This window comes from Panthera uncia, chromosome A2 (assembly GCF_023721935.1).
Source record: "Panthera uncia isolate 11264 chromosome A2, Puncia_PCG_1.0, whole genome shotgun sequence".
NCBI classification, from domain to species: domain Eukaryota; kingdom Metazoa; phylum Chordata; class Mammalia; order Carnivora; family Felidae; genus Panthera; species Panthera uncia.
Window position 1 is genome coordinate 53,998,820 of NC_064816.1, and position 22,729 is coordinate 54,021,548.

The 22,729-nt window shown below is 54.6% G+C and overlaps 1 protein-coding gene across 1 annotated transcript; it reads right to left on the reverse strand.

Moving 5' to 3' along the window:
• Positions 1-317: 317 nt before the first annotated feature.
• Positions 318-22,729, reverse strand: HDAC11 (histone deacetylase 11). Its single transcript, XM_049641077.1, has 10 exons — positions 22,601-22,729; positions 21,505-21,653; positions 19,198-19,298; positions 8,542-8,658; positions 7,241-7,283; positions 5,422-5,498; positions 4,339-4,401; positions 3,244-3,340; positions 2,188-2,366; positions 318-2,042 (listed from the first exon to the last, which is right to left on the reverse strand). Coding segments are annotated over exons 1-10 (1,044 nt in total). The 5' UTR covers positions 22,603-22,729; the 3' UTR covers positions 318-1,826.

Here is a 22,729-nt window from a genome sequence, read left to right on the forward strand (position 1 = left end):
AGACAACTCAGGTCTTAAGAACAGATACTAGGGGCGCCTGGGTGGCTCAGTTGGTTAAGCGTCCGACTTTGGCTCAGGTCATGATCTCACGGTCCGTGAGTTCGAGCCCCGCATTGCCTGCTTTGGATTCCGTCTCTCTCTCTCTCTCTCTCTCTCTCTCTCTCTCTCTCTCTCTGCCCCTCCCCCCGTTCGCACTCTTTCTCTCTGAGAGAGGAGAGAGGCCATGTCCAGCCTCGTTCGATGTGGATTTTAAATCTTTACTTCCTCTAATCCTTAGGAGGTAAGGATGCTCCATCTCAAGAACACACAGCAGCCAGTCCGATCAAGAGCCTTTATGGTTCTCTACAAACAGAAGCTCAACGGTGATGAAGCCAGCCCACTGCCTGCCCCGACGTGTCACAGGCCCCAGGTGGAAATGAGGGGATGTTAGGTACCTTGAGTCAGATGCAGAGAAACCAACGGCAAGGGCAGGGGGCGGGTGAGGGGATCCAAGGGCGTGGTTAGTGCCTCGAGGTCTAGTCCAGGAGGTCAGCCGTTTTGACAGTTCACGATTTTCAAGCCCTTCCTCCCGTCCCCCAGCAGAGGGAGCACCAAGGGAGTGTAAGGGAGAAAGTGGGGAAATGCAGGAGCACCCCCAGATGGTAATGAACGGGAGTCCCCCAGGTGCAGTTGACTGGGGACCGGGATGTGCCTCCGCTGGCCCATTTTTTCTCCCCACCCCACCTTTGATCGCTAAGAACACACTCAGGTAATGAAGGGTGGATGCTCTCCCCACCCAGCTCTCTGCGGGGGGCCCAGGGTGTCCCCTTCAGATTAGAGCTGAGAACAAGGTCAGGGTCTGGGGTTTTTCAAAGACCAGAAGTCAGGGCCCACTTGGGACCTTGGACACTGGAAGCAATAGCCCCACCTAAGGCCCTGCCCCAGGTCCTACCTGTTACAACCCACGAGCCAGGATGGATATGTCTGCCCTCCCTCCCAGAACTCCAGCCTGACCACCGGCACCTCCGTCCTCATCTGGGGCCTCAGGTCCTGTAGGACCCGGCTTGGCCACCTGTCCCCATCCCCAGTGTCCCTTTCTGGGCCTCACCCTCCTCTGTCCCCTCCTCAGTGGGGTTGGCAGCCCCCTCAAGCCCCCAGTGCTGAGGCCCATCTCTGACAGGCAGGACCATGACTAAAGCACAGATTTGGAGCTCCTCAGGCCTCTCCTCTCCTTATCAGCACCGAGGAGCCCTAGGAAAGCAGGTCCAGCCCTTGCTTTATTGAAGGGGAACACCAGAGGGGAGACGCCACTCGAGCCCCGTTCCCCGCCACCCCTTACATCCAGGACACCCAGGACCAGGTGTCCTGCCTGCTGGCTGGGAATCCAGAGTCCCCCTCCAGAGGCCTCGCTGCAGCACCCAGCTTTCAGGCCCCCCCACACGGACACGGGCACCCATGGCTCCCCATGCCCTGCCCGAGGTGAGGGCGAAAGGGTGGGGCAAATCAAATGACTCCTGCCCCCAAAGCCTCACCTGCCCTTCTCCCTCCTCGGGAAACTGCCTGCCTCTGCAGGGCCTGGTCAGACCTGGGGCCCCACGGGAGGTCTTCTGGGACTCAGGCCCTGCCTTCTGCCCCGCCCACAGAGGGGCCTGGAGACCCTCTGACACCCAATGGGGAGAGCGGAGGGGCTGCCCCTAAGGCCAGCCCGGTCGGGGACGGGCCCCTGCCCCTCGGCACCTCCTGGCAGCTGCCCCCACCACCCCGTGGTTAGAAAAGGAGAAGCACTGAGGGGCGGGCCGGGCTGAGGCAGGCAGGGAACCGCGCAGAAGAGCAGAAGGGTGGCGTGGTCAGGGCACCTCGGGAGGCAGCAGAGGGGTGTCCGAGTTCTGTGTGGAGACGCTGGGGGACTCAGACCCAATGAGCCCGAGGCTGTACAAATTAAGGATGGAGTCGGCAATGATGCGGGCCGTGCGCTTCTGGTATCCGCCCGAGGTCACCATGAGGATGGGCACCTGGCGGCCGCGGACCAGCCGAAACACCAGTTCGTCCCGCTTCACGATGCCCTGTGGGAGGAAGCGGGAGGCTGACTCGGGTGGGCGGCCGGGGCTCCGCGGCTTCCGGAAGTCCCGCTGTGATCGCCGCTGCTTCCGCCCACCTTCCCTGCTGCACCCCCGCCCCCCTGGCACCCCCCTCAGGGCGGGGACGCACCTGGGGGCTGATGGACAGCCCCCCAAGGCGGTCGCCCTCAAGGATGTCGGTGCCTGCGTTGTACACGACCACGTCCGGCAGGTGCTCCTGGAGGGCTTTCTGGAGGTTCCTCTCCACTTTATCCAGGTACTCGTCGTCCTCCGTGCCCCACTCCAGCTCCACCTTCCGCCTGATGGCCTCTGAGGGAGAGACAGGAGTAGCCCCGTAAGCAAAGAAAGGCCAACAAGCTCAGGAGGGCCCAGTCAGTGCCCCAGCGGGATCGGACGCAGTCTGACTCCAGCACTGCTCCCCCTCATTCATTCCGCCCCAAATGAAACTAAAGAGTGCCAAGAACCGCAAAGGAGGCGCGGCCAAGGGAGAGAAGGGAGTGCAGAAGAAACACTTTGCCCTGGGGATTTCCAGACCCCTGTCGATGACATCTGCAGCCTCTGCCCAGAAATGAGAACCCTGCTGTGCCCTCAGGCCCAAATCCAGCACCTTAATCAGAAACCAGGCCCCTGGGCCACACCTGGGGCTGAATGACCCTGAGCAGATGCCCTTCCTGCACTTGTGTCCCCTATTTGCAAAGCGGGCGGGGCCCTGTGTCTTCAAAGTTCATCTGAGAGTCTCCGCCTTTTGGCTGGTAAGTTTAACCCCCCTGCATTTATTTTCACAACTGTTACATTTGACATCTGAGAATGCATTTTGTGTTTTCGACTTCTATTTTGTATTTTCGACTTCTCATATTTTTCCTCTCATTTCTTTTTTGTCATTCCCTATTTGCCACCAGACAAATACATACCCAGGAGGGGTCTATTTTTATTCTCCTGGTGGGTACCCTGATGTAAGGACCCGCACATGTGTTTGTCGGACAGGTTTATGTGATCTCAGGTGGCTCAAGTGACTTCTTTAGGTCTCAGTTTGCTCACCTATAAAATGGGAACACACCCCCACCTCCAGGGCTGCTGAGGACAAATGAAGTGACTTCTGCAGAGGCCAGCATGTAGGGAATACTCAGGAGAGAGCTCCATATGAGCACGACCGCACTTAAGACTGAGGGATGAGGGGGCAGCTTACGCTTGGCGAAGCGGTCCCCGGGGTAGATATGGCGGTTATACACATCCATGATGTACACGCGCTTGTCACCCATGAAGTCCCGTTCATGCCCATTGCCCTGTGGAGAGGACACAAAAGCTGCTTGCACACAGGGGCCCTCAGCAAGGCCAGGAAGCCTGCACACACCCACCCCAGGAAATGCCCCATGAGCCTGCGCTCAGCTGGTCCCTGGAGGCAAAGGGTCTCATGGCTATTAAGTAGCAGAGTTGGAATTCAACCTCAAAACACAGCCCCATGATCTTCTAGCATGACCTTGAGCAGGGCCCAGCCCTCTGAGTTTCCTCTCCATGGAATGAGAAAGGAGTTCTAACCCTGCCACCCTCTGGAGTCTGTGGTGGGATCGGCTGGGATCAGGGACGTGAAAGGGAACCTGTAAAGGGCTGTGCAGGTATGGCTCAGTTCCAGAGCTCAGTGTCATAGGACTCCACCACGGGGTGCCCAGCGGCACACAGGCACAACAGCAGTGGGGGGGGAGGTGTCCTCAAGAGCCCAGATGACACCCTGCCCGGTCTGAGTGGAGGAGCCAGCCCCCTATTTGGAGCCCTGAGGAAGAAGTAACCCAGAACCTGAGCAAGCCTGAAATCATGCGTGTGAGCATCTGTCTGAGGTGCAGCCCCACAGTAGTCCTCAGCTCCGTGCAAGGGTGGCACCCCAAACTGACTAGGAAGCACTGGGGAGCCACAGTAGGCTTCAGGGTGTGAGAGTGGTGTCGCCACCCTGGGCTTTAGGAAGAGCCATCAGCCAGGTGTGTTGGGCAGTCAGAAGGGAGGAAGGATCCTTTGGTTTGACCGAAGCAATGAGGCGGACCCCGTGCCCTGGCTGGGCTGAGTGGCGCAGATGGACAAAGACCGACCCTCCACTTTTGGCCTGGGGCACAGAGGATGAGCAGTGAGGGGAGAGGCAGATCAGGGTGGGGGGAGCAGAGGCCCAGCTTGGGGCTTGGCAATGTTCCCTGGGGGAAGGGAGCCCCCCATAGTAGGGGGCTGTGGGACAGAGCTGATGGGCATCAACTGGGGGGGCGGGGCCATGAGACTGCAGCCCCCACAGGGTACTCACCTGATGGGCATCGAGATCAACGATAGTGGCTCTGGAGATGCCCTCCACTCGCTCAAACAGAAACTGCCAGGGGAGGAGAGGGGGAGGTGAGGACTCAGACAAGCCAGAAGACATAGCCCCTTGGGGATTCCCAGTTGGCAAGGGGTCAGGTGGGAGGCCTGACAGGCTTGTGGGCAATCAGACCACCGGGCAAAGACCTCACATGCTCAGAACTGTGTGGCTCAAGAGAAGCATGTGTGCGTGGTCAAGGAAGGCTCCCTGGAGGAGGCAGCATGTGCTGTGCCCTGAAGGGCTGGAGATTAGGAGTGGGGCAGTTGGGCTAGCTCTTAGAGAAAGCCCGGGATTCCTAGAGGAATATATGTGGGTTAAGAAGGTGAAACCTCTCCCCAAGGCTGTGCCCTCTGCCTTATCCCACAAGGCCAAGTTCTCATGCCTCCTCTGGGAAGCCCTCCTTCCCCTCCTTACCCCCAGGAAGGTCTCGTGTGTGTCACCCTCTCTGAATGACCAGGGTCTGTTGACCTGCTTACTCCCACCACTAGTCTGTGTGCCCTGGGAGAACAGGGGCCACGTCAGTCCATTCCTGATGCCTGGAACAAGGCCAGGCACAGGGTGGTTAAGGGGGGCTCTGCAATCCAGCAGAGGTGTCGGCCAATGCCAGCTCTGCACCTTTCTGCCGTGTGACCTTACCTCCCCAGGCCTGGGTTTCCTCATCTGCACACATGAGGATTAAATGAGGGAAACCTGGGTGGCTCAGTCGATTAAGCATCGGACTCTTGATCTCATGGTTAGTGGGATCGAGCACGGAGCCTATTTGGACTTCTCTCTCTCCTCTCTCTGCTCCTCTCCTGCTCCCTCCCTCCCTCCCACTGTCTCTCCCTCCATCTCTCTCTCTCCCCCACCCCGGAAAAAAAAAAAAAAAAAGGCACAGAAAGTGTCAGATCTGTGTTGGAGTCCCTGCCAGCTTCCTCCCCTTCTGAGACTCAGTTCCCTTCTCTGTAATGTGGAGGAGAACCCCAAGTTGGGGGTGGGGGGGATTCGAGGGAGGGCTCCTGGAGGCGAGCCCCCACACACGCTCGGGCGCACCTTGATGGCCAGTGTGATGTCCGCGTAGGCACAGAAGCCTCCGCCTCGGTCACTGGAGCAGTGGTGGAAGCCTCCACCTGCGGAAGGGCAGACACAGCGTGGTCAGGGCCAGGCACTGCCCCGCCCCTACATCCTCCCCGCATCCCATCCCTGCTCAGCTCCCAGGGACAGGCTCCCGGGACTCCAGGTCGGCAAGTTGAACTGAGCACCCGGGCGCGTCACCATCCCTGGGTCAGGAGGTAGCTTTGCCATCACAGCCATCCCTACCCGGAGCAAGAAACCTCGCAGGCTGTCCCAACAAGTGAGTCCACAGTGCCTGTCACAACCGCCAAGGGCTAGGAGCTTATCTTTCCCCAAACTGTCCCTTGCCTCTGCAGAGCCAGGCCGGCCTCCAAGTGACTTCCCATGCCAGGGAGGGGTGGTGGGGCTATGGGGGACCCATTTACCCTGGGACCACCCAGATTCTGCAGGTGGTAGAAAGGGATGGTCAGGAAGGGCACCTTCTGATGGTCTTGGCCACCCATGGCCATGGGGAAGGCCTTAGACACCAGGGTCCGGCCACAACCTCCCCCCTGAGAGCCCATTGCCCTGCAACCTGAGTTTCGGGGGCCTCTGAAATTGAGCCCAACAACTGCCCCACCCAGCAGTTAGGGTCCAGGGCCCACAGCTACAAAGGATTTGCCTATTCTCATGCCAAGAGGCTGTCAATGGATCTTAACAAGATAATAGCCAATAATGAACTCCTAACCAGGCACAGAGCTCACTGAAACCTCCCTATAGCCCCCAGTGGAGACACTATTGCCATTACCTCCATTCTACAGATGAAGAAACTGAGGCACACAGGAAATCAAGCAACCTGCCTGGGATCACACAGCTCACTAACAGCAGAACCAAGATTCAAACCCAGGCTGGATCAAGGCCTGGCCTCTTAACCTCTATCAGGTCATAACATCTTCCACGGGGGAAGGGCCTCCCGAGGCCCTCGTGGGGACCCCGCTGTAGACACACACAGGGCATGCCTCTTTCATCCATCTGTTCAGCAGTAGACCGTCACATCACGGTGATGTCAGATCCGATGTTCAGTACCTGGCAATACCAAGATGGAAGAGACCGAGCCCTGGCCTTGTGCAGCTCACAGCCAAAGGCGGGGGTTCTCTCCCACACCCATTTCTTCATCGATATGATGGGGCTGACATGATAATGCCCAGCTCAAATGAGAGGCCAGACAGTAAAGAGGTTTGCTAACTGTGAAGTGCTGTACCTCAGTGAGGGACACATAAGGAAGGGATGAGGAAAAATGTCGGTGTAACCCTCCCATGAGCCAGTCTTGGGGGAGAGTCCAGGGGACTCCAGAGTGCTGGCCCTCGGGTTCCTGACACGGCATTGACCCTGGGCCTGTCTGCCCATTACGTGACCGTGGCCCTGAAGGCTGTCCTGGGCCCCGGGAGGCTGATGGAATTTTTCAGGAAAGACTCTGAAATTCTGCAGGTTTCAGCCCCACACAGGGCTGCCCAGGGGATGACACAGGCTTTTGCAGACAGAGTGAGCTCCTTGTCACTGGAAGTATGCAAAGGCAGGGCTGGGGAGCCATCTGGGGAACTCTTTTAGATGAGAATCCCACACCAGATGGAGGCACTGGTTGGTCCCTCCCAGGGACCAGATGGCCGAATCCCCGCCCCCCCCTCCAGACCACTCAAGAAGGAGGTTCAGGGTGGCTCTGAAGGCACCAGAGCATCTGAACTCACAGTGGTTGCCTTCAGGTTCCTCCTGGCCCTCCCAGCCTAAGGACCTAGCAAGCCAGACCAGCTGGGGCACTCACCCACATTGATGGCCCAGCCTCGCTCCATGGCCAGCTTCCCTGCCTTTGGAGACAAGCACAAGGTGAGAGGCACAGGCAACCAATTCCCTCACTCATTCATTCACTGATTCACTGATTCATTCATTGATTCATTCATTCATTCCATAAACGCCATTTCCAGAGAGCTCTGACATAGGATGATCTATGAGGTAGGGTTCAGGAGACCCCCACCCTCCAGCAGACTCAGACTCAGTCTTGGAAGTACCAGACTGGCTGCTGTATGAGAACTGCAAAGCCGCAGAACTACAATTCTGAGAGGCGACTAGAAGAAAGCAAAGTTAAGTAGTTATGATCACACGCAAGCTGACAAGGATTTTGATGAGGCTTTCAGTGGAAAAATAGATAATTTTTGACCCACAGAAATACGGTAGGCTGAATACCAAAATCTTGTAGGAAATCATGGTTTGGGAGTGGGCAGTGACATTTAAAAAAAACAAAAAACAAAAAACAAAAAAAAAATTTCCAAAGCTAAAAAGAAAACTGTAGATCAATAGGTCTTGATCTGACTCTGGATGAATTCATCCCACACCTAGGGGGCGCCTGGGTGGCTCAGTGGGTTAAGCCTCTGACTCTTGCTTGCAGCTCAGGTCATGATCTTGCGGTTTGTGAGTTTGAGTCCCACATTGGGCTCTGCACTGACAGCTCGGAGCCTGCCTGGGATTCGCTCTCTCTCCCTCTCTCTCTGCCCCTCCCCCTGCTCATGCTCTGTCTGTCTCTCTCTCAAAACAAATATTTATGAAATATTCTTTAAAAAAAGATTATCCTACATCTAAATCTGAAATGTTTCTCTACCTCCAATTAACTCGGCAGCCTGTGGCTAATTTTAAAGACAACTACATATGGGATGAAGAAGCTACTTTTGCTGTAAGTATTCTTTACTGTCACCCCCATGATGGGCAGTGAGGGGAGCATCGCCCATCACTGAAACCATGGGGGCTTGGTTTTGCCATCTTGACTTGAGAACACTATAGCCATAGCTTGAGGATACACCCCCTGGGGAAAGGGGATATATCTTATACACCAGCAAATACGGTAACTCTCATAGGAGGTCATGGGGGAAGGAACAAGGAATTCTAATGTCCCCAAGTGGGAAAGGCTTTGGGAGAAAGAGTTATTGTTACTGTGCCTTGAGGACTATTTAGGATTTTGTTCAACTGCAAAGTGGGAGGAGAGTATTCCGGATGGAGAGCCCAGAGTGGGCAAAGACCCGGAGGTGTGGGGTCCCAAGCCCAGCCCTTCCTCCCACCTGCATCCCCACCTACCATGATGGTTCCTCCCGTCTGGGTCCGAAGGGGCTTCAGCACCTTCCTCTGCACAAGGAAGTTGGGGAGAAAGATGACAGGGGGGATCTCTGTGATGGTGGCAACAGCAAAGGACCACTGTGGAAGGAGACACAGGCTGTTGTGCCCAGAGCGCAGAGGCAACAGCTGGGAAATCAGATTGCCAGTTTCCAGGTGACCTGGGAGAACTTCCAGTCAAGTGCAGTTCCTTTGGTAAGAAGTAAGAGCCCCTGACCCAGCTTTGGGCTCAGTAAGAACAGTTCCTTGCCTTAAAGCTGTTGGCCCACATTCCTCCAAAGCCCTTGGCTGCCCTCTTGCGCCCAGAGCGAGAGCTGCAGAGGACGCCAAGTCACAGGGGCGGAAGACCCAGCCCTGGCCCAGCCCACCCACTGTACAGAAGGGGGAGGACACTGAGGCCCTGAGCTGGGAAGATCTTTCTTTCCAACATCACACAGTGAGTCACTGGCAGAGCCAGCACTGAAAGCCCAGGTCCGCTTCCCCGGCACATGACCTCGTCATCCACTAGGAATCGGTCCTCCCTTCCAAAGGCGTATCAGTCCCTCGTTTCTGGCTACCGAGGCAGGAGGGTCTAGGGTAACCAAAAGGCATTCGCACGAAGATTAGGACACAGCTTTCCCTGTGACCCTCCCAGACCCCGTGGCAAATGTCCATGGGCCCAGAGCCCGAACCATCTGCTGCCTGGCTGAGAATGTACCTGGATCCGTGCTCCCTGCTCTCCTCTGACCCCAGGCAGAGCCTCAGAGGGGCCCAGGGCACTCTGTAAATATTTACTGAGGCTCCAAGGTGGGGGCTACTCCTGTCCTTCTGACAGCCCACAGCCCAGCAGGGAGGCACTCATATGCAAAGCCTTTTGATGGAGAACATGGTCTGGGTCCAGGTGGGAACACGGCAGCTTTCTGGAGGCAGTGACCTCCAAGCTGAGTCTGAAGGTGAACGGGAGTTGCCCGGATGTCACAGTCAAGGTGAAAAGACAACTACTGGCAAAGGGAAGTGAGTCCGCGCTCACGAGAAGTTGGGTACAACTGGGGCGGGGCCGGGCCTGTCCCGTAGGGCCTGTGCTGCCAGAGAATGTTCTCTCTCAGCCAGCCTCATCAGAGCGGCAGGGAGCCATCAGATGGTGCTTGCCCAAGCTATTCTGGCTGCAGCAGGAGGACCAATTAGGAGAACTTGAATAGAAGCAGCAGCCGCCCCAGGAAGGAAGCGAGAAATAATGAGGGTCCAGAGGAGGGGAGATGGGGAAGGTTAGCAGATAGCACGTAGGGGATGGGCAGACAGAGGAGTCCAGGATGCAAGGTTGGAACCCCAAGACTCCAACCCTGAAGGCAAGGGCCAGAAGGGTAGCCCACTGTGAAAATCGAGGGCTGTCCTGGGACAGGGTGGGGGTGGGGCAGAGGTATGGCCCTCAGGAGGCCAGGCAGAGAGGAGTTTCAGGAAGGAGTAAGCCAAGGGAGGTGTTGAGAACGGGGAGCATGGCCACTGGGTTCTCCCACCAGGGGAGGAGATTTAGGGCAGGAGAGGCATGTTCAGTAAGGGCAAGGAGTCAGCAGAGAGGAAAGAGGATGGGCCAAGGATGAGGTAGGACAGCAGAAAGGGCATATGCCTGGGAAGGTCCTGGCAGGTGCCTTAGCCAGGGGGCACTACTTGAGGCCAGGGCGAGAAGGCAGGACAGGCCCCATGTCAACTTCCATAGGGTCCAGATGTGCTGGGAAACCCAGGGTGCCTGAACTGCACTGAATACCTGTGTGGCCACCCCCCAGCCCCCACCCAGGCCACCAAGGCTGAGGACAGTTGTAGGCTGGGGAAGCCCTCACTCAAGTGAAGGAGCTGGTGAATGTGGCCTATGGCCCACAGACCACTTGCAGTCTGAAAAGGGAGGTGCCCCTCCAGCCTTCCTCAACCCCCGGCCTCCCAGCTGCACCATGGAGGCATCACAGGGCCTGGGAGGTGGTACGGGTGCTAGAGCTGAGACCAGCCAGGAAGGCTGGAATGCTCCAAGACCTGTCCGTGTGCGTGTGTGTGCGTGTGGTGGGGGACAGACCCAGAGAAGGGAAGGTGGCCAGCTCTGACTGTTCGTCACACCAATCCCACTGCCCAACACAGGCTTGGCCTATGGGAGGCATGGAACCATGGTTTTCTTCCTTTTTTTTAAGTTTTCATTAGGCTCCATGCACAACGTGGGGCTTGAACCCATGACCCTGAGATTAACAGTTGCATGCTCTACAGACCCAGCCGGCCAGGAGCCCCAGAACCACAGTTTTCTATGAATAAACAGTGAAAACAACAACTCAGCCACTGAAGGAACACGTTAAGTCACTGCCTCCCTCTCTCCCTCAGCAAGCTAGCAGGGAATAAGGATTGGAAGAAAATGAAAGCTTATCCCAGCCTCCTGAGGGGTCCCATATAGACCCAAAACCACGAAGGGGGCATGTTTTAAAGTATGTTCCGCAGCAACTGCCTAGCCCAGCGCACTATCAGGAAAGGGTTCCACATCAAATGACTCTGGGAAACACTGCTTATGTTGTCCACCTCTTGGAAACTCACATGGGAAACATGTAAAGGGCTCGAAATTTTGCCGTACAGAATCCTATCCGCTGCCCGAGTTTTCTGGCCACAAACCTCTGCCGGCCTGCCTTACTTTTTACACAACGCCTACTGACCTTTGGAAAGCTGCAATCACGTGGGACACACTAGGGAATGAATCTTCCACGGGCCGGGTATAAAGTCACCAGAAGCGCGTCTGGGATGTAGCCAAGGGGACCAGTCCCCTTGGGGGAAGGGTCACGTCTGCCAACGTTTCTCCACTTCCGGCAGTGAGAGATGGTGCCAGACGGCTCAGCCCTCTCCCGGGCCCAGCCATGGCCTCTGTGCAAGGCAGTGGTGCTGCCTACTGATGAGCTAGACTCGTGCTGTCCCATCCAGCGGCCACCAGCCACACGTGGCTACTTGGGTATAATTTTAAATGAAAAATTTTTTATTAGAATTTTGTTACTTCAATCAAGAAAATAGAATTTCGTTCCTCAGTCTCACTGGCCATAGTTCAACTGCTCGATAGGCACGTGTGCCTAGGGGCTACTGGCCAGGGCCACTCCAGAACATGTGCACCGTGGCAAAAAGTTCTATTGGACGGAGCTGCTCCAGAAAAACCACCAGTGGCCAGGGTGAAAAATAGACGGGGTGGGAGGGGCAGGCTGGCGGCTGGGCCCTGGAGGAGGGGGTGGGCGGGGAGGTTCTACACAGGGGCGTGCAGGGCAGCAGGCTGGGATGAGGGCACCTAGATCAGGCCCTCTGAGAGCCTGGCCCCAGGCAAGGGCATTGAGGGATGGGCTAGATGGGAGTAGGGTGGGGACAGGGCTCAGAAGTCCTCCTCAGAGTAAAAACTGGTCCGACTCTGGGCTTTGCCACTGCTGTGTCCATTTGGACACAACTCCCCCTTCCGTCTCATCTCCTCATCTATGAAACAGGGACCCCTCCCCACCAGGCCTAAAACGGGGCCTTAGACCAATCTGCCTGTCCTCAACTCCCCATCTGAAGACCAGCCCGGCTCCACCCCGACCCCTGCCCTTGCCTCATCCTTCTGCACAGCACCTGTCTCTACCTGGCATTACGATATGTCTCAGTTGTTATCTGCCTGTTCCAGAAGGATGCCACAGCCAGGAGTGTAAGCACACACTCATTCTCATTCCTGCTATACAGATGATGCCGAGAGTGAAGCCTGCACACAGCAGGTGCTTAGAGCGCATGCTGCCCACCCTTGCCCAGACCCCTCCCTGCCTACACATGCCCTGGAGGGGGCCACCTCCCCTGTGCCCTGCACCGCCCAGGAGAGCTGGATGACTAGCTGATAGGGGGCTAGGACAGTCTAGCCCTCTGCTCCCAAGACAGCACAAATGCAGAGCCCTCCTGGGGTCAGGTGAAGCCATACGTGTGCCCAGCTGCTTCCCCTCCCCCCCTTACAGGTGTCACCCGAGGCTTGCCCTCAGGGAACCCCTTGCACCTCCATCCCCACCACAGGCTCTGCTTCTAGGGCCATGCTTCTCCAAGTATAGTTCCCAAACCGGCAACACCAGCACTTGAGAACTTGTCAGAAACGCAGAGTCTCAGTCTCCTCTCCAGACCTCCCAAATCCAAAACTCTGGGAGTAGGCCCCAGTGATCTGCATCACAACAAGCCTTCCAGTGGATTCCAATGCTTAAGCAAGTTGCAGAACCACTGCTCTAGCGAACTTGAGCCCATAGTGCTCAATGAATGAATGAATGAATGAGGAGATTTTACCACCCCAGCCTAATGCCCACTGCCCACCAAAAGGCCTGGCCTCCGAGCTTCCCCAGTAGAGACTGGCTGCAACCCCATGTGGAGGCCCCAACTGCTTGGTTTGGGTCAGAACTTTCCACCAGTGGAAGTGGGAGCAAAAGGAGAGAAAGGAAAAAAATCCACACCATCGTCTCAGTTGATAAAGAAGGAGCTTTTGACAAAATCTAACACCCTTTCATGATAAAGTCCATCAACAAACTAGAAACAGAAGGGAACTCTGCCAGGCTGGCAGAGGGCATTTATCATACACACGTGCACACGCAAACACACACACACACACACACACACACACACACAATCACATAGCTATCACCATACACAGTGCTAAAAAACTGGAAACCTTCAGCCTAAGATCGGGAACAAGAGAGGGATACCCACTTTTGCCCCTTCTGTTCAACCTCACACTGGAAGTTCCAGCCAGAGCAATTAGGAAAGAAATAACAGGTCTCCAAACTGTAAAGGAAGAAGTAAAACTAATCTCTATTCACAGATGGCATGATGTTAGCTACAGAGAATCCTAAAGAATACACACACACACACACACACACACACACACACACACCTATTAAACTGAAGAACTTATCCAGCAAAGTTGCAGGATCCAAGATCAACACACAAAAATCAGTTGTATTTCTATACCTTAGCAACAAATAATCCATAAAGGAAATTTAAAAAGTAATTCCATTTAAAATAACAATGGAAATAATAGAATACTTGGGAATAAATTTAACCAAGGAGGTGCAAGACCGGTATACTACACACTACAAAACACGGCTGAAAGAACTTAAGAATCTAAACAAATGAAAAAATAACCTGTGTTCATGGGTTCAAGACCTAGTATTGTAAAGATGGCAATACTTTCCGGATTCCTCTACAGATTCAACACAATCCCTATCAAAATCCTGATGGCCTCTTTTGCAGAAATAGAGAAGCTGATCCTATAATTTATATGGAATCTCAAGACACCTCAAATAGCTGAAAAACCTTGAAAAAGAACAGACTTAGAGAACACGCAATTTCCAATTTAAAAACTTACTACAAAGCTTCAGCGATCAAAACAATATGGCATAAGAGAGACATATACATCAACTGAATAGAATGGAGAGTCCAGAAATAAATCCATACATCTATGGCCAACTAATTCCCTACAAGGGTACCAAGACTAGTCAATGGGGAAAGTGTTGTGTCTTTAGCAAATGGTGCTGGGAAAACTGGAGACCACATGCAGCAGATTGAGGTTGGGCCCTTACCTCACACCATATATAAGAATTAAGTCAAAATGGGCCAAAGACCTAAATACAAGCTAAAACTCTTAGAAGAAAACATTGGGGTCAATCTTCATGACCTTGGATTTGGCAATGGATTCTTAGATGTGACACCAAACACACAAGCAACAAAAGATGAAAAAGATAAGTTGAGGTTTAGCAACATTCAAAACTTTTATGCATCCAAGGACACCAGCAAGAGAGCGAAAATACAACCTACAGAATGGGAGAAGATATTATTGGCAAATCACATAACATCCAAAACATACAAAGAACTCTTAAAACTCCACAACCAAATGTCTTAATCGGGCCCGTGACTTGAGCAGACACGTCTTCAAAGAGGCGATATAAATGTCCAACAAGTGGCTGAAAAGATGCTCAGTGCTATTGACCGACAGGGAAATGCACATTACAGCCACAATGAGATACCGCTCCATACCCACTAAGGTCACTGCAGCCAACCAACCAACCAAACAAACAAAAACCATAAAATAACAAGCGTGGGTGAGAATGTAAAGATATTGGAACCTTTGTGCACAGTTGTTAGGAATGTAAAACGTGCAGTTGCTGTGGGGGTCATTTTGCTGGCCCCTTGGTTACCCTATGACCAGCAATTCCACCCCTAGGTATATAACCAAAATAACTGAGTACAGGGACTCAGATATGGACTTGTACATGCGTGTTCATAGCAACAAAAGGCTAAAAGCTGGAAGCAGCCCAAATGCCCAACAACTGAGAAACGGATAAACAAAATGTCTATCCACACAATGGAATATTATTCAGCCGCAATGAGGAATGAAGTGCAGACTCATGCCATGGGATGGATCATTCTTGAAAACGCTACGCTTGTGCTTGCTGATAGAAGCCTCACGCCAAAGGTCACGTGCTATGTGACTCCACGCATGTGAGGCATCCAGAAAAGGCAAGTGCAGAGAGCTAGAACACAGGCTGGTGGTCGCCAGGGGCCGGGGAGAAGGGGAATGGGAGCGACGGCTTTGTGGGTACCAGCTTCCTGTCGGAGTGACGAAAATATTTTGGAACTAAACAGCAATGGTCGCACCAAATTGTCAATGTAACAAATGCCACCGATGTTTACGCTTTAGGATGGCTACTGGCTATGCTATCTGAATTTTACTGTAATTAACAAGAAAAGGAGACAAGAGCCCCCTCGGGGAAGAGAGAAGTGAGAGAGAGAAATCAGAGGCCCGGGGAGGGGGCCCAGTTCCCCAGAGACTCTCTAAGCCTTTAGCCGCCTGGTGTTCTGGTGCGAGGGTCTGTCTCCCTCCCAGGCAGGACTCCGAGTGCTGGGAGGTCGGTGACCAGGCCCAAGAGGTGTCCGGACTTCCTGAGGCTGAGGTGAGCTTGGCTTCTCTCTCTCTCGCATGCCGCATACCCAGTCTGAACCGCAGAAAATTCTACTGTTTCCTCTTCTTTGCAAACTCCAACTCCTACCAGTCCCCCAAAATCCACAGCCGCTGTTTCCAGCCTCGTCCGAGAGCCCGGATCTCTCACCAGATTATTGCGACGACCTCCTTCCTCACTGATCTTCCTGCTTTTGTCTTGACAGCCTCTTCTCATCACAGCTGCCAAGCAATCCTGCTAAACCCTAGATCAGACCACGTCCCTCGGCTTAACACACTCCTTGGCTCCCACCTCCCTCAGAGCAAACAGCAGTGGCACAAAAGGCCCCTGTGTGGTCTGGCCCCTGATCATTTTCTGACACCATCTCTTGCCAGTCTCCCTCCCATTCCCTCCGATCCAGTGGCAATACTGGAACACACTGCAGATACTCCTGCCTCAGGGCCTTTGCACTTGCTAATCCTTATACTTGGAATGCACTCCCTCCAAATGCCCACATAGCTCACTCCCTCACTGCCCTCAGTCCATGATCACATGTCAGTAAGTCCCTCCTTGACCTCCTTATTTCAAACTGCAGCCCCTACTCCCCCTTTTCCTGCTATACTTTCATCCATGGCACTGAGTGCCTTCTAACACACCATATCATTGACTTGATTATTGTGTCTATTGGCTGACTCCCCCAAATGTCAGCTCCATAAGGAGAGGGACTCCATCTCTTTTGTTCTATCCTGCCTCCCCTGGAACAGAGCACGGTGCTCATTAAACAGTTGCCGGATTAAAAAAAAAAACAAAACACTTGCCGTATAAAGGTATCCCGAGCACTGCCTAGCTCAGGGTGCACAAGGACGAGATGTCAGATCTGTGTCATGCCACCCCACACCCCAGGCAAACTGTCACTGGGGTTAGCAGAAGGCAGGAGCCTGGTCCTGGCCCAACCCAACCAGCACCTTCAGTGGGGCAAACTCTGGGCCTTTCGCACAGTAGGCGCTCAATACACATTTCTTTCCCTGAATGGCCATCACCTGGCAAACATCAGGTACTGTATCCCCTTCGATGCCTGGATGACTAAGCATCGAAGGCCACACCAGGCCAGGGCCAGGCGTGAGCCCTGGAACATGGGTGAGGCAGCGCAGGGGAGAGGGTGACCTCCCACAGTGCACACAGAACAGCCGAGGAGACCAGCAGGAACTCTCCAGGGCACTGTTCCAGATGCCCTCAGCAGAGAAAAAAAAGAAAAGGAACATTGCAGAGAGCTGGGGGGGGGGGGGGGGGGAAGGGGATGAGGATGAATAGAGGCAAGGGGAATGCTCCTGAGCTGCAGCCCCTAAGTGCCAAAATGGGCATGGTGGTTCCTGCCTGAGCATCAAGGGCACATCACACCATGTGGCTCTCCCACGGTATTTGGAACAAAATCCAAACTCCGCCCATGGCTTGCAAGACACGGCGTGGCCTGGTGCTGCTGGCCTCCCTGACCACATCTTGTGCCACCTCAGCTTTTTATTCCCTTGAGCATCCTTCTTCCCTCTAGGAGGCAAAGTCCCCTCCCCTTGTAGGTATGTGGTTCTGGAACATTCTTCCTTCAAAGCTCCACACGCTCTTCATTCTTTTGTCTCAGCTCAAACCTCACCTCTGTGAGGCCCTCCCCGACCACCCAGTCACCCTCCACCCTCCACTTAAGTTACCCTCTATTTTTTTCCCCTTCACAGCCCTTGGTACTCTGTGAAATCCTCTCGGGTCGTTACTTCTTTATTTCCAGTCTTCCACAACAAAAATGCAAATCCATGGGAGCAGAGAAACTTGCTTATTCTTCATTTTGTACCCAGTACACAGTCAGTATTTGGTATAGATGTGTTGAATGACTGAATGCTTCACCTTAGTAGGTGCGATGGAAATCAGCCTGTTTCTCTTTTTGCTCTTGCTGCCAGGGAGCTCCAAGCCAAATATATAAGCTCAACCATAGCATCTTGGTTAATCCTTTCAGTTGGCATGTCTGAATGCTCCTGCTGCCCTTGACCTCAATTGCCTACTCAGGTCTCAACCTGTTAATACTTTTTTTTAATTATTACCTATCACATAGTAAGCTGCCTTTAGGCTTTTGGGGGCCCAAGGCCAGGGACACAGTCAGCCCTGCACAATTCCCCTGAAGGCTCCTCAAGCAGGTGGCATCCTGGAGCCTAGCCCCCCCTCCCCCTCAGCCTTATTCTGGCACATTCACATTCAATCCACCCTGGTCCCACTCTGTTCTGGTCTCTCCCTGCCCGGACCCGTCGCCATCGGTCCCTGTTCCCCACCCTCACCCTCTGGACTCTGGAAGGCATGTCCTCCTGGCCCAGCTCCTGGGCTGTGGACTGTGACCATGCATGTCCAGGCCCCAGGAAACCAGGGCAGCCAAGGACTGGGCTTCCTGCCAAGGCCTCGCACACCTCTCTCTCCCAGGAGCCAGGTTGCAACCTCTTCCTGGTAATCTTTCATGAGCTGACACTGCCACGGCTTCATCTAGAATTCTCACAGCTCCGGCCAGAGTGGGGGAGGAGGGCGGGTAGCAGCCGTGACCAGGAACCAGGAAGACAGACTGGCTTCTGGATGCCCTGCTTGGGGTCTCCCTGAGGGCTGCTGGACCTCCTGGGTGACCTTGAGCAGGGCCTAGGCTTTTCCACCTATAGAGGGGAGGGGCCTGGTGACCTCTGGCACGTGCTGTGGCACTGAGTCTAAGACAAGGAGGGGGTCGGGTCTCTGGGTTCCCACACTGTTGGCAGAGGACCTGTGGCATCCCCGACCATGCCCCCGCCAGGGCAGGCTGGCAGCACCAGGTTCTGACGCACCTCCCCAGCCTCGCTTCCCCTCTAGGCGAGCTCCCACGCAGAGGCCTCAGAACCTCAGCACTGATGACAGCTTCACGAGCTCCTCTAGAAAAAAGTCACAAGCAGGCAGCCCGGAGGCCCAGTTTGGTCTGCAGGTAGGATTTACAAATGTTGAAATGAGCTGCCGCATTAAGAAACCAGGGACTGCCACTTAATCTGAATTTCTCACTTTTCTTTGAAAGCCAGGCCTTCTGGCCACGTGGGGCCCCCAGGGCAGCTGAGAGGCAGCCACCCACTTGGGAAGGGGCAGGAGCCCCCCAGTTTGCCCCATACACCACCACTACCACCTGCCTGGCCACTTGTGTATATCCCTTGCTCAGACCTGGGGAGTTTCACACTAGTTTTTGGCCCAACAGTTTTCAACAAGTCTTTAGCAGCAGAAGCTCTTAGAAAAGAACCTCAAACGTCAGCCCAATATAAAAATAGACCTGTGTGGGACAGCTTTGGTTGGATAAGGACAAGGGGCTGGAGTCCCCTCACGCAGCATGTCAGCAAGGGTCTCCGAGGCCTGTTCATAGAACACAGATTGAAAGGCACTAATGTAGAAGCTCTATGAAGGTGCAAACTCCGCCGAGTGGTCATCCCTGCTTTCATACCCCCAGGGATGGGGAGCTCACTACCCCCTGGAGCAGCCTAACCCATCCCTGGTATCTGCCTTTTTGACACCTCTCTCCTTCTCTTGGGGACCACAAACTCACATGATCCCCCTGCATGAGGGGCAGGAATGGAGCCACTTGGGGCTGTGCTTCCCCAGACAGAGCTGCCCCAGCTCTGACCACCCCTCCTGGTCAGCAGCCCTCCCCAGGCCCCAGACCCTGTACCTTGAGCTCGTTGAGATAGCGTCTCGTGTGCACCACAAGCAGATCCTCGTCCGAAGCCTCCCGTGCCTCCACCAGCATGCCATCTGACAGAAGCTTCTCTTCTGAAACCACAAAGTGGGCACCCTGCTTCCCTGATGGCCTCATGGCCGACCCGGCTCCAGACCACCCCTCGGAACAGGCTGCAGGCTTAGCCTCTGCTAGCCCTGCCCCAGAGGAGGTGGGAAACGGCTGGCTTTTGAAAACAGGTCGCCTCCCAGGCCAGTGTGGACAATGGCCAGAGGGCATTGGGCATGAGGCGATCCTTGGGTTTCCCAAGCCACCAACAGCTGAGAGGTGAGCTGGACAGCTTTCATAGGAGGTGGCACATGGGTTGATAAGGGGGACTCAAAATGAGAAAAAGCCTTATCAGTTCTCCCTCTCCACCTTCTGGTGATGTCACGGGAGGCCCAAGGTGGTGTGGTCTCTCTTTCAGGCCTGCCCAACCCTCGCTCATCTCCCTTCTTAACCCAAAAAGCAGCGACCTCACAGACTGCAGCACCCTGAAGTGAATCACAGCTTTCCTGCATTTATTTTTTTACCACGACCTTCTATTTATGGCCAGTGAAACTGGCTTTTCCCATTTAGATGATATAATGTTTCCTTTTAAAACAAGTTTACTTAAGTTTTTTTTAAGCAGAGGCTAAGTCAATAAAAAAAAAAAAATGAAGTAAATAACGGAGCAGGTGGTATAAGGAAACGGCAAGATCCCCAGAGTGGTTTGCAAATAACTGATGTTGGAGAAACACTGCAGTATTTTATCACCCCTCACATCCACCAGACAAGATTTGCTCTGTTTCGCCAGAGAAGAAACAGGAAGTGGTCTGGGGCACAGTGAGAATAGGACCATGATGCTCTGGGTTCTAGGGAATCAAAGGGACAAGGTCAGAATCCAAAGAAACTGTTTTAATGTGTAACCCTTAGAAAGCAAATGACCCCATACATTTCCCGCACATAGCTCCACATACAGAAGGCACTCTCCATCGCCCCTCCCCCCAACATTCCAAGTCTCCCCACTGCCTTCAGGCAAAGGGCCAGCTCTTTTCCTGGCAGCACCATGTGGCCCCTGCCTCCTTTCCACCCACATCCTCCGAGGAGGAAGGAGGGAACTCAGGAGGACTGTCAGCTCAGAGATGAGGGAGACAAGGAATCCTATGTTGAGCTACTGGGTAACGCAGGATCCCAAGAAAGGGCAATGGGGGGAGTGACTCAGGCTGAGTCTGCTGGAAACAGTGCATGAAGGACCATAGTCAGGGAAGCAAGACGAGCAACAGGCTGGCCCCGCTTATTCTCACCATCCTGGCACACCACTTGTCCTTCTTTTACTTAATAGTTTTCTTTGAATACTCACTCTGGTTACTATTGCAAATGGAAAATCCAAACCAATTGCCATAAATAGAAAAACCAAAAATAGAAAACATATGCAATATAAACAAACTGTTATTAATCTGTAATTTGATTCTATTTTCTGCGACAGTGTGGCTCGCTCTAGATTTGTTAAAAAGGGAGATGGGCTTAGGTGTTAAAGACAGGCTAGCCCCAAAGCGAAACTGTCTCCGTGGCATGATCAGGATTGTGTGATTTAAAGATCCACAATGCCTCGTCCTATGCCAGGTAATGTTCCCTACTTCTGTTAACTGAGGAACCCCTAATGCAGGGAAAAGGGAGAATATTCTTGCACTAGCCTGCTGTGATGCCTGAACTTCCCACCTAAACCAGACCCCTGGATTACAAACCGAAGTAGAAAGCACAATCCGGAGCACCACCTTGCTCAGTGGAATGAGCTGTGACAGGTGCGAGCCTGAAGCTCTGGGTTCCAGACCCCACTCTGCTACTTGGTAGCTGTGTGACTTTGGACATGTTTCCTAACCTTTCTGGGCTCCAATTTCCTCCATCTGTAATCAGTAGGGTTTGGAGCAAAGGCTCTCTAGTTCCTGGACTCTCGGAGCTTATGGGGAACAGACACTGGATTGCTCTAAACTTCACCTTCCTGGTGTCCATCCTTAATCAGCCCCCCTTCTACTGGGTCTCCACGGACAGGGACAGGACTTAAGCCCACAGTGATGGGGAGCAGTGAAGGTCTGAGGCAGGGACATATCATGCTCAGACGCCTGTACTGAAAAGACTCTGCCCGTGTGAGTGGAAGGCAGTCTGAGGGCTGAGAGTGGAGGTGGGAGACTGCGGCTTGTGTCAGGGAAGACACAGGGAGGGGCCGGGAGAGAGGGGTGGGTTGGAAGAAGCAGCAGTAGGGTCTGACAGGGCCTTCCATACCTTTCAGGAAGCTGATCACCTTGCCCCATTTTCCCGCATCAAAGGGGTGCAGTTTCTCCAGGCCCATGAAGGTTATGTTGTAGCGTGGTGAATACACGATGGGCCAGCGTGTCTCCGGCACATGCTGGTACAGCTGAGTTGTGTGTGGCCTTCCGTGTGCACAGGGACAGACACAGAGACAGGGGCAGTCTCAGTGTGGAAAGCAGCCTCCTCCTCGCTGCCGGCTGACTTTGACCACACAGCTCCACAGCCGCAGGAAAAGGGCCTCTTAGCAACAGCAACAACGGTCATGAGAGCAGCTCCTCACTGAGCATTGGCTCTCTCCCTGCACTGTCCAACCCAAACCTCACCGGAGCCCTGGGAGGTAGGCGCCACCGGTCCTAACAGAGGCTTGGAGGGGGAACCAGGCGTGCCCAAGGTCACACTGCAGGTGGGTGCAGCACCGGCTGTGCACCCAGGTGTATCTGGCTGCCAGGCCTCGGCACGTCCCCTCCACATTATTACAATTATCCTAAAAAGCTGTGTGGCCCTAGGCCTCAGTTTCCTTAAGTAAAACATGTGGCTGTAGCGAGATGATGCACCGAAACAGCTGAGCACAGAGAGCGCCCTATCCCTGAGAGCTGGGGGTGGGGATGACAGTTCCCAGAAACAGCAGGTCGGGGTTCACGCAGAATGTGGCCCAACCCGCAGCCAGGAATGGAGATCACCTCAGCCTAGCCGCGCAGCTGACCCCCCCCCCCCCATTACACCTCCGCACAGGGACCAGAAACCCGGCGCCAGCTGTTGCCACTGCGGGAGGCCTCCGCACAGCTGGTGGAGCCCGGGATAGGGCAGACGTCAGACCCGCGCCTGTCGCCGGGCCTCGCCCGGGTCGGAGCCCCGCGACCCTCACCGGTCCCTCGGACCGCAGAGAAGTGGCGCGAGGCCGGCCTGGGCGCACCCGGCCCGAGCGCCCCCTCGCCCGCCATACCTGGGCACGCACCTGGCGGCCCGCCGGGTAGCCCGCGCACTCGCGCTCCCGCCCACAGGGACCCCTGGGAACCCCGGGGTCTTGGGTTGGTGCCCCACCCCGCGCCCCCACCCCTGCCTCACTCACATCCCGGGGCCGGGCCCTCCCTGCGCTGGCCACTGCTCGGCGACCGGGCGGGGCAGGGCACGGCCCCGCCCCGGACACGCCCCCGGCCTCGGCCTCCTCCGCTGGGGGCGGAGCTCCGGCAGGCTCGAC

Bases quoted from the DNA above. Each gene is read 5' to 3' on its own strand.
- HDAC11 (XM_049641077.1), bottom strand. The intron at 4,402-5,421 runs GTGCGCCCGAGC...CTCCCCTGGCAG, and splicing joins ACATCACACTGGCCATCAAG to TTTCTGTTTGAGCGAGTGGA. The intron at 3,341-4,338 runs GTGAGTACCCTG...TCCTCTCCACAG, and splicing joins TTGATCTCGATGCCCATCAG to GGCAATGGGCATGAACGGGA.